This window comes from Podarcis pityusensis (assembly GCF_964106645.2).
Source record: "Podarcis pityusensis genome assembly, chromosome: 12".
Classification (NCBI taxonomy): domain Eukaryota; kingdom Metazoa; phylum Chordata; class Lepidosauria; order Squamata; family Lacertidae; genus Podarcis; species Podarcis pityusensis.
Window position 1 is genome coordinate 19,340,253 of NC_138037.1, and position 12,231 is coordinate 19,352,483.

General features: G+C 41.7%; 1 protein-coding gene across 10 annotated transcripts in view; it reads left to right on the forward strand.

Moving 5' to 3' along the window:
* The first annotated feature begins 630 nt into the window (after positions 1-630).
* Positions 631-12,231, forward strand: part of ARHGAP12 (Rho GTPase activating protein 12) — a 69,578-nt gene continuing 57,977 nt past the window's right edge. For 3 of the 10 annotated variants that reach the window (XM_080975283.1, XM_080975284.1, XM_080975287.1), the window contains exons 1-2: positions 632-806; positions 7,306-8,038. In XM_080975283.1, coding sequence (XP_080831409.1) covers positions 7,373-8,038 — 666 coding nt within the window. In that variant the 5' untranslated portion in view covers positions 632-806; positions 7,306-7,372. Of the gene's footprint in view, positions 807-7,305; positions 8,039-12,231 lie in introns of all 10 variants that reach the window. The other 7 variants (XM_080975285.1, XM_080975288.1, XM_080975290.1 and 4 more) reach the window with 5 other exon arrangements.

Sequence of the window (12,231 nt, forward strand, 5' to 3'; positions counted from 1 at the left end):
TTGCGCTCGCGGGTGCTTTTCCTATAGTCCTCCTCGTGCCGCCCTTTAGCATTTTAGCCCACTCCCTCCGTATATTGACTGCAACGCGCGTCCGTCGGATTTACACCTTTAACCAACTGTTGCGGGGGTCGCTTCCATTCGCGCGCCATGGCGCCACACGCCGCCTTGAAATCTTTCCGTTTTGAGGATTAAGGTTCAATAAACGCATCCCTCTGCCTTCAAAACAAAAAGTTTTTCTCTCCCTCTCCCCCTGCAACAGGTTTTGACACAGCTTAATCTCGGTCGAGACGCATAATATAATATATAATGTAATATAATAACAGACACATGCTTGTAGCGTGTTTCATGTGAGCTTTATTTTATTCCCTTTTTTGTTCTGTGGAACAAGCAGCCTGGGCAGAGAAAAGGGGCGAGAGAGAGGGGCGAGGAGAGGGCGGAATTCAAATGAGTAACCGCAGGCGCCCTTCTCTCCCTCGCGCCCCCTCTTCCCGCCTCTTTTTCTCTTGTCACTCCAAGCCTCCCCTCCCAACGGCGCCGCTCCTTTCCACCTTTTGCCCCGCCTCCCCTCCCTTCCCCTTCCCCCGGCACGTGACGGGGGCCTCTGACGCCGGGCGGCGCGGTGCCCTGGAGCTGACACTCGGCGCGGAGCTGAGGCCGGGAGGGGGCGGGGCTCCTGGGCAGGCAGGCAGGCGGGCAGGAGGGAAGAAAGGAGCGAGCGAGGCGAAGCGGAAGGAGGACGAAGAAAAAGCAACGGCGGCGGCGGGGATACCGCCTTGTAGTCGGAGCGACCTGGACCTCCGGTTTGGGTAAGTGGGCCGTTATTCGGGGAGGGGGGGAGCAGCGTGCTGTGCTGTGCCTGCCAGAAGTGCGTTGAAGTACCGTGTTTGGGGAGGGGGCGTTGCTGGCTTCACGGGGTTTATTTCTCCCCCCCCTTCCTTTGCAAGGAAGAACAGAGAGACACGGTTTCCCTGTTTGTCCCTTCCCTCCCCCCTCCCACTGTTGCGCTTCTTGTTTAATTAAGCCGGAGCAACTCCTCTTCTTCCGCCGCCCCTTCCTCCTCCTTTCCCCACCCCTCCCCCGCCTGCGCCCCCTATCAGAAAAGCGCGTTGTAGCCTCCGCCCCACCCCTAGGTGGAGCGTGGAAAGGTGTGCGGAGGGAGGAGGAGGAGGGACGGAGGGGAGCAAGCCCTTTAAGCCACACTTTCGGCTACTCCGGTGGGAAAGCGTGACAGCCGGAGTTTAAAGGGGAGCCGGTGGTGCGTCATGTGCACACGACCGTGTCAAGTCCTAATGCTGATAGACGTGCTGCGTCGGGTTTCCTCCTCGCGACACTCCCCCGCCCGCCCCCCGCTTGACCTTGGGGTGTTTTCATTCTGCGACATGAGCAGGATGGGATGGGGGGCTGACTTGTTGGTTCCCTATACAGTAATCACTTGGTAACTCTCGTGTGTATATATATGGGTGGGTTTGTAAGGGCAGGTGGGAGGAATGGCAATCCCACCTCTGTCCGCACTTGGGCCCAGTTTTAATTTGTAGTTCGCTGTGTCTTGACTGGTACAGCCTGATTCTGAAAATATATATGAATTCTAACTTTAAGTGTTTCGTTTACCCTCGGGAGCCAGGGCAGTTTCATGCCTGGAAGCATTAATGTTTGTGCAACTGATACACAGATCTATGCTATCTCTGGATTTTGCCTTGTGTCAAGCTGCCTGTGTGGAGAAGGGTCCTAAAGTGGTATATTTTGCTTCTGTGGTAAAAGCCTAATTTGGTTATAAGTTATTTTGTGTTATGCATACACAAGCTATATGATATTATTACTATTATTCTTATTGATAAATACAATAATAATAAATTTGTCAGGGTTGCCCAGGGCAACCAAAAGTTACTTACAACAGAGCCATACATGCAACATACAGCTTGTAGATGTATGTATAGTTGACCAAATAATACAAACACATAGATACATTAAAGGAGAGTGCATTGTGTAACTTCATTTCTCCAGTTAGGACAAATTATGAAGGAGGAGGATAGCTTAGTTACCAGCTTGAGCATTCTGCATTCTGTCTTCCTTGCCAACTGTCTATACAGGCCTTAAAATGATTTGAGCCTTGGTTAGTATGAGTTAACCACAATGTATCAGTCACAGACTTTTCTAGCTATTTATAGTTTGCAATTGTAGTCAGCACAATAACAAAAGAGTAGAATAAGAGGCAAGTAACTGATATGATGTTATTCCCTCCCCCTTTTAATAAAAAAAACTTTGGGGAAATTGGCTTTTTAAAGCTGTTTGGCATGTAAGTACACTATGCATTCAGATTATGAGAAGCTGAGTTTGTAATCAAGTTTCAAGAAAGGTACAGTTTGGCTTTTATTTTAAATACCATATTCTTGGAGAGCCCATTGTCCTCAAATGTTCCCTAGTGTAGGTGTTCAAGAAGGAGCTGACCTTTTTTTGGTAATTGGTATCTACTGTCCATGGTTACAATCTCTCTGTGTTTAAATCTTTAGGCTCATTTTGAAAGTATTTCATATAAAATTGAGTACGAATGAGTCATACCAGCTGTCAAGCAAAATTATTCTGATGAAATTTCAGTGTGTGAAATTGATTTCCCTCAGCAAATGTGAAGAGAATGTTGTTATGAAACTCATGGACTTGGCCTTGAATTGCGTGTTTGCTTTTCTGCCATGGTGACTAGAAATGTTTCTGTTACCCTTTCTCCAGATGACTGTGGTGTACTTTATTCTTGTCAGAAATTTTGATCTTAAGCATCAAGAATAATGCAAGCCTTCACATTCCTCTGATGGACAGAATTCTTGCCTGAAGTGAAACTTATAGGTTGCAGAAAAATTTGCATAAAAGACAAAACTGTTTATGCCAGGGGGTGTGCATTATGTTCTCAAGTGATAGGCATCCAGAAATTGTGGGCTTAATGAAAATGTGCTTAAATTAAAGCTTGTTGCTGAGATGCTGACAAGTTACAACATAGGAGAAAACATCAATTGTGCAGAGGACAGTTGGCTGGGTTTTATTTCATCTGGCCTTCACTTGGTAAGAACCTATGACATGGGGATCTAAATGTCCTCCAATACGACTTCAATGACTAACTTTGTTTGTATCACAACATCATTAATGTGCTCCTTGCAGCTGTAGGGGATAATGTTTGCCAGCACAATAGTCTGCGGTAAGAACCAAATGACACTGAGAGAGCTTGTTTGTATTTTTGGTTACATAAATAGTAGCATAGTTTTTTTCAATTTTTGTTTGGACCGTGCTGTGATTTTTTTGATTCTGAGCTTCAGTTATTACACCGAGTGAAGCAAATTATAATTGGTTTTAAATAGTTTCCAGGCTAGGAATTATACACAGATATGATGATTCTGTTATACTGCTTTCTAACCTTCTAAATGTTTTTGTACTCCTTTTTTGTACAGTTACTGCTGCTTTGAAAGTAAGGTTGGGTTCTAGTACTAATTTCAGATCTTGCTCACCCTTTGTTGACTCACATTGGTTTAGTGAAGTGTGTGGGCTTTAATGTCATGCTACTTCACTTTTATTGCCTCCTACATTACATCCAGTCTTTGAAAAGTGCAAATTTAGTGTATAATACAGTTTACCATATCCACTGTTCTAATGCTTACAGCACACCTACTCAGAACTGATCCCCTTTGGCTGCATTGGCACAGTGTTTATGAGCTGGTTGCAAGTTATTGTTAATGTTAATCATGTTTTGCTTTTTAAAAAACAACAACAACTATGGGTTTTTTTTATTTGGACGAAACAAAAGTGAAGCAAACTCCTGACTGTGGGAGTGGTGGGGACTTGAGCTCAAGGCTTGCTTGTAGTTTGTTGTTGCTCAAGCACACATCAAACTGTGGTTTAACAAAAGGAGGAACCAATGTGGTGTGCTACAGATGCTTCAGAGTATAACTCTCATCATCCCTAACTGTTGGCTATACTGGCTGAGGCTGATGGGAATTGAACTACTTTTAGCAGCCTCAGCTGGTATTACCAACAGTATGGATGTTTAGAGTTGTGGTTTAAAATATCTGTAGGGCACCACATTAACTACCCCTGGTTTAGCTCGAAATACAAATGTAGCCATTAAGTTTGGATTGAAGCCTTAGTATTCTCATAATGCTAGTGATGGATGCCTCTTCATTTTTATTCTACCCCCTCACAAGTCTGGTTGTCTTTATCAACCATTGACTACAGCAGGTGATGCTCATTTAAGTGCTTAAAAGGGGGGCAGGATGCGGCTTTTGAGAAATGGCATTTGAGAGATGGATTTTGTGAAGTTAGAGCTGCTGCTCAACATTTGAACAGAATACAAATTTAAAAAACACTTCAGTTGGTTATTCCAGCATAAATAGATTATTTCAGCTAGTTAGGTAGATGGATTTTATTCCCCAGTTGTAGTACTTCCATCTCTTGTGATGATTATATAGGAAATTAAAGTGACAGGAAGAAATAATTTATAGAAGCAAAAAGCGGATAAAACACTGATTATTGGTGGCAGTATTCTATAAAGTTACAGTCTTTCTCTTGTAGTTTTAATAGGGCACATATGTTTTATTTCTAGAGCTGACTTTTCTATTCCCTCTTCATTTACAAATTTTGGTCTCAGTCCAACAAGATCCTTAAGATGCACTGTGCTGGAGCTGAAGAATTTCCCTTACTCCTCATGTATTTTCTTTCATTTGTTCTACATTACAATTGGCTTCTTAAACATGAAGATATTTTAAAGAAAAAGTAAAGCGACTTATAGTTGCAAAAAGTTTTAAACAGTTGCATAGGCCTATTAGCATCAAGAGACACCTGACACTGCCTGCGAAATCTCTGTTGGAAGAGTGTTCCATCAAAGGATGGTTTGTGCCACAAACTAGGCCCAAATGCAAGACCTGTGCTCCTTCACACTCCCTCCCTTATAGTCGCTTTTAGCTGTTTGTCGCTTTCCCCACCTTTTTAAGTATGTGTGATATAATCAGCTTTTAATTACTAGTTTTTACGCCTTACCTGTTTTAAGTCTTATGTGTTCTGTTTATCCGTATGTTTTATCTTATGCTGGTCAGTGACCGAAATTAGTTAGATACTGATACTGATGCTGAGTGTTCCATAGCACAAGACTGAGATCACTAAATAGCAACCTTCTAGTTGAGGCCAGTTGGGCCTCTAACATGGATGATTAAGCTGGGATATAAGGGCCCAGGTGGTCCTTAATAAGATATGCAGATATCCACATTCAAATGTACATCTCTATTCTGGGAACAACAAATCCTGTGTGTCTAGCGCTGACTTGATGCGGTTCCCTTCTGTAAGCATGCAGAAAACCTTTGTCTACTTCTAATGGTGTTATTTCTGAACCAGTTCACTAAGAACTATGGGTACATAAATGACCTAGGAAGGATACTTTGGCTTGCATGCTCCCTTTCCTCACCTTGCATGTTGGAATTACTTCCTGGTTTGTGGCAAACCATAGTTGTTTGTTCCATCAGACTGTGGTTGTGTTTGCCATGCAAACCAAGTCTGGAAGCTAGGATGACACTTTGGTTTGCAATCTTGATTTTCAGGAGGGCAAGTGCAAGCCATATCTTGCCAGTTCAGATGACAGTACTAACTGGTTTATTTTAAACTGGGGAGGAAATGAATTACAGTGCATGAGAAGGATAAGGGAGTCTGTGAGCCCAAGTGTTCTTACAGTCTCATTTGCGTATAGTCAAACCATCTTTTGGAATTCAGTTGAAATAATTTCCTTCATTGTGAATTATCAGTGTCTGTTGCCTAATCAAGGATTAATCTTTGTTATTTTGTTTGAACAGAAATAACCCCCTTTAGATATTAAATGTATAATGTATATTTCCTATCCCACTTTAAAGACTCAAGGAATTTAAGAGGAAAGAAACCCTACACTAAAATAAATATATGTAACAGCTGAAATATCTGCAATGTGACCTTGGCAAAGCTGTTTTATTAAAATGTGGGAAGCATGCTTAAAGAGTATACATTCTTACTAACAGTATCCTGACCTCTATGGTTCATAAGATTAGGTAACAGAACTTGAAGGGAACACTTTCCAAGATGTTTGGTAATGATTTGTGATTTATTAATTTGATGGCACTACAGAACTCAGGAGAAGTAATACTAAAGGGATATCTGAGCAGAATATGGGAGCCAAATTAAGCAAAACCATTCTTTTATTCCCCACAAGGTTTAATAATACCTGAACTAAATAAATCCTCTACGTAATCATAGGATTGTCTTGAACTAAAAAAAGACCTGATCCATTTTGCTAAGTAACTGAAACAATAGGCTTAGTAACAGGCAAAGAGCAAGAGCCAAACAGATATGAGGGTCCAGAAAAAGTTATTAAAGTTTAACGTACTATCTTACACCTATGCAACTTGCGGGCAAAACCCCCCTCTTGTATACCACTTTAGCAGAATATTTATTAATTTCATGGAATAAGAGTGCAGTAATTCTCAAAAGAGTAATGTAGTAATGGGAACCTAAAAGCTCAAGAAAAATTGGTAAGTGGGTGTGATATTTCTGAAAATGGAAATTGTTATATTTTATTTATTCCACTTTTCAGGATACAAATCCTCTTGCAAATACAATCAGAATACATTAATAGAATTACAGTACGGGCAACTTCCCATTTGTGCGGGGTTGCATTTTGGGTCATTGCGCACATCAGCGGTCTCATGTAAGCCTGCCCCGTTCCACCCTCTTCTGGGGCTGAAAATGATGTGTGTGTCAGTGGTTGTGCATCAATTGAACATGCACAAAATGGTTGCAACCTGTGAACAACATCAAAGCACACCTAGTCATCAGGATGGTCCCACTTAAAGTTGTAGTTAACATTTTTCATATGGTTATGCCTAGAAAGCACTTATATTTATGTACACTGCTATTCATCCATGATCAGAGTTTTCAGTACCCTGAATTTTTCTTAAAATGAATCCTAGGTTAATGTGTTGTCATGTACTAAAATATGGCATTTTATTGAATTCCCTCAATCCAATATTTCAGTTTCAACTAATTCTGACAATTTGGAAAAACTTTTCAGATATTTACAGTATACTGCATGTGAAACTTAAAAAATAACAGCTTTTGTTTGCCTAAATGTAAGCCAATTAGGGAAGGGGAAACATTTCAGAAAAGTTTCTGGGGAAATTTCCAGTTATGGCTCTGAGAGAAAAAACTTTGCGAAAGATTTGGTTAGCCAGTTCATCCCAAATATGAGACTAGTCAATAAACAGCATGCAGCTGAAACTCCTTTGTGGTAATAACATTTTTTTTCCCTTACAGGGGGAAAGAAAGACCATAATGTGGCTTACCTTTCACGTAGAAAGGTGAATACAGTTTCTTCCAAGAGATGGCCGACAAGAGTGGAAAGATTCTTTCAGGTCCATTATACATCGAAGTTGAATATGACTATGAATACGAAGCAAAAGACAAAAGGATTGTGATTAAACAAGGGGAGAGATACATTTTAGTGAAAAAGACGAATGATGACTGGTGGCAAGTTAAGAGGGATGAAAACTCAAAGCCATTCTATGTGCCAGCACAGTATGTGAAAGAAGTAACTCGCAAAGCACTAATGCCACCTATCAAGCAATTGGGTGGGCTGCCAAACAGCTCTTTAAAACTTATGCATGGGTTACAGAGGTCAACAGAAAATGTCAATAAGTCTCCGGAGCTTTCTAGTTTTGGGAAATCTTCTCCAGTTCAAGTGTCTAGCACAGTTCGGGATGCCAATCAGAATTTGGGACCAAACGTTAGCCCAGGTCAGAATTTTGGCCTGAGCTTGGACCTTTTGCAGAATAATGGGAAATCAAATGAATTTCAGTTCCCTAAAGTTTCCAATCAGAACAGAACATTCTCTGTGTCCCATTTTTCTTGTTCTGAATGTGTGGAGATAGAAAAGACCAGCTTTTCGCAAGAACAGTCCTGTGATTCTGCAGGAGAAGGCTCAGAGAAAATCCACCAGGATTCAGAATCTGGAGATGAACTCAGTAGCAGTTCCACAGAACAAGTACAGGTAAGATGAGATGCATCACAGTCAAATTTGAACTATTTTGTGTCTTAAAAAAAGATATGAAGTAACAATTTAGCAAGAAGCTTGTTTATGTACACAAACTTTTTATACTAAATGTATAAGAACTAAGCTCACTCAGCTACTGTGTGTTAGAATAGTGAGAGCATACTTAATATTTCTCTGGTGACACCCACCAGGTGGTTTGTTTTTGTGCAGTTATCCATTGATTTGCCATTTTTCAGAAATTAACCCTTCTTTGAAGGGTTCATTAAGCATGAGAAGGATGATGGAAAGGATTGGATCAGTTTAGCCTCTTATGGTCAACGTATGTATCCTCTTGCAGAAGTTCTTATTAAATAGATAGAAATTTCAAATGGCCGATAGAGTGGAAAGCTTTTCATATTCTGTAGCGCATCTGGGTGGTCAGTGCTCGACACTGGGTTAGACATGCCATTTTTATTCACAGAGGTTGTGGTAGTTCTTATCAGCTTATTTTTAGGAGTCCCTGAGCTGTACTACTACAACAACTGTAGTACAGATGCATTCCATGGATGCTAGTTGTTTCATGTCATCCTTGTTATTTTTTGATGTAGCAGCCATCAGTGATGATTGATACTCCTTGAGTTGATAATTGCCTATGAGGGTTTTGATAAATTGATGTGCCCTGAACAGTGAACATAATCTTCATAGCACTTATTATGTTATTAATCCAAATTAGCTGACAACCATCACATATACCACTTTCACATTTTTTAAAAAAAGTATTTATTTATTACTCATCCTTCACCCTAAGGTCCCAGAACTGGTTACAACATTAAAAACACAATATTAATAAAACCTCAAAAATAAGGGGTGTTCTCAAAATGTACCCCTCAAGTGTCAAAAGCTAGGTTAAAGAGATTAATCTTCAACGTTCGTCAGCTGTGTAATGAAGTTGAAAGATGTGCCTTTGTGGGGCGGCAGTTTCACAGTTTAGGGCTGCCACAGAGAACGCAGTCTCCCAGGCTTCCACCCCCTGAACTTCCAAGGGCGGAGAAACTACCAATAAGGCTCCCTCTGCCCATCTCAGCACTCCAGGTTGTGTTTCGGTTAGTTGGGGCCTGAGTCATTTAAGACTTTAAATCAGGGGTCAGCAAACTTTTTCAGGAGGGGGCCGGTCCACTGTTCTTCCTCAGACTTTGTGGGGGGCCGGACCCACCCTCTCCCGAAAGGACCCCCCTGCCACCACTCACGCCACAGCCGCTGACGCTGCCTCATCTTCTGCAGCGTCGTCGCCGTCCTCTGCCTCGGCCAGGGGTCTGTGGGGTGCAGAGCCCATGCCGCTGGCCTGGGCAGTGGAGGCAGACTCCCTGCTACTGCCGCTTCCGCTCAGCTCTTGGCCATACACGGCCGCCTCAGTGGGAAGGAAGGGGTGTCGCCCAGAGGCATCCATGGCTTTGGATTGGCTGCTGGAGCCTCGTGCAGCCAATCTGAAGCCGTGCCAGCGTTGCGGAAGTCAGTCTCTGCACGGTGAGGCCTCCGCTCCGCACTGGTTTAGTGCGGGAACTGACCGAGCGGGTAGCAGGGTCCACGGGCTGGATTTACGAGCCTGGTGGGCCGCACCCGGCCCCTGGGCTGTAGTTTGCCAACCCCTGCTTTAAACACTAATGTGAGCATGTTGACTTGGGCCCGGAAACAAACTGGCAACGGGTGTAGCTATTTTAAAACAGTGAAGCCCCAGACTGATTGAGTTTTCTGAATCACCTTCAAGGAAATCCCCACATAGAGTGCATTAAAGCAATCCAATCTGGAAGTTACCAAAGCATGGAACATAGTGACCAAGTTATCTCTATCCAAATGGGGTTGTAGCTGGTGAACCAGCTGGAGAAAAGGCACTCCTAGTCATTGAAGGAGCCTGAGAATCCAGTGACAAGTGTTGAATCCAGGAACATCCCCAATTGCTCTTATCAGCATTTTTTATTAGTGACTTTGGCTGATGTTGGTATTTCCAAATAGAAGCACTAGGGAAACTGTACTGAACAAGTTTGATAAAACTTACAATCAGAATGCAGGAGTTATACAGATGTCCTGTATGAAAACCACCAACTCCCTGTGGACTGACCCAATGCAATTCAAGAAGACCTGTTATATGCAATACAGTATGTAACAAATGAAAAGTGCAAACAGGTCAAACAAAGTATGGCAAACAGTTCTTCTTGAACAACACTCACTTGTAGAGCCAGTTTGCAGTCTGGATAAGGCTTTTGGACCTAATTTTACTACTGGGTACTCAGGTGTCAGCTATATATCCATGCTGCTTGGGGGTGGGGAAGCGTCTAGCCTCAGAATGCTCTCTCTCATTCTCACTAGGCAAGAAACAGATCTGGCACAGTCTTAGACAATAGTCTTAGAAATTTAAAACTGTAACATTACAAAATGGGTGTAATATTTTATCTAGTTATGATGCCCACAAGCTATGTTACTTTCAACATAGCCATGAGTGGTGAAAAGCTGTCATAGCAATTAGACATCAACATTATTTTAATAAGCAAGAAAGACACCCTATATCCTAGTTCTTTGCCCTGCAGAATGTAGCAAACTATAAATGTTGTAATAATGTGACTCTTCAGTTTGTAACTTCAGCAAAGTACATTAAAATTATGATTGGGAGAGTTTAGGTTCAGGAAATCAAATTACACCAAAACTGGACTGAACTTCATCCCTGAGGAAAACCAGAACCATTAAATGAAAGTCTGTTGGAACTGAAAATGGAAAGAAAAATTCAGGCTAGTAGATCAGAATAAGAACAAGCAAACTTGTTTCCTCTAGATCAAGCAGATCTAGAGATTTAAATGCCTGCTAGATTTTACTGAACTACCCTCCTGCTTTTTTAAAATCTTTCAATAGTGACCATTGTTTGGCAGAAATCAGCTGGGTAGAAATTAAGGTCTTTGCAAGCTGTTCTTATGACTGTTTGTTGCCAGAACATGAAGTTCCAGGCTGCGTATGGTTACCTTGAAAACAAGTGTTAAGCTAAGTGAGTGTTAGCACTATACAGTGAATGTGAGATGTCAATTGTCTTTATGCCAGCTTATGTGGAGGCCAAAGAGCGTTCTTTCTTCATTGGATCCTACTTTTAACAGGGTCTGCTGTCTGTGTCTTGCACATTTTAAAGTCTGTATAAATGCATTTTAGAAAATAAAAGAAGTTTGTGTTTGTTCTACACAAGAGAGTCTGTGCAACAGCTTATTGCGGGTTGTAGGAATGCATTCCAGTTTTCTTTGTTTGAACCTATGAGAAGCCTCCTATCAGTTTTACGGGGGGGATGGGATTGAATTTTCATTAAATAGGTTGTGCAGCAGGGCATATACATGCCTTCTGTTCCCGATTTTGCGTGATCTGTGTTAGATTCTCACTGTAAACGTAGAATACCCAATGGCACAAGCATACACAAGCTTCAATTAAAAAAGTGATACTAGATTCAGTGTTTTAAAAAAAAACGACTATGTTTCCTTTCTCCTCTTTTGGTGAATGGTAACACCACAGGATGTATTCTCATTTCACTCTGTTATGTGACCTTATGTTCCAATGGAACTGCCTTTATTGTGACTGTCAGCAGCTATCTGTATTTTTGTGGGAAGGATGTGTATGGCCTGCCTCTGCTTACTTGCTGTTGTGCGTGGTGGGATTGATTGCAACAGCCTTGTTTTCTGATTGTGGGCACAGTTGCTTTCTTTTGGTCTCAGTTCCACAGCTGCATAGGGGATCCCTAATAAACACTAAGCATTTTGAAGACTTTTCTGCCACACAGACTCATCTGAACTTTGGCAAGATTATTTTCTTCATCAGTCCCCTATCTTCATATAGGAATTAAAAGTGACCAATGCTTGCTGGTGTTTTGAAAGCAAGAATTTTGCTGATTGTTGTTAATTGTCAAATTATTAAATAATCTAAATCTAGTTTGCATAACCATTAATTCATGTAACATGTACATTGAAGCAAGCAGTGCTTAATTTGGGGAAGGAAGAGAGTGTGAGGTGACCTTTAGGTGGCTCCTTATTTGAATATACAGTATATATAACCAATGTTAAATCTCTGTAGACAAATTTTGGTTTATCTGGCCTGTTGTTGTGGATAGGACTCTCACAATAATGCAGTCAGCTTCCTGCCTTCTTGCCTCATGCCTATCATGTTTGGTGAAAGCCAGTTGGGGGAAG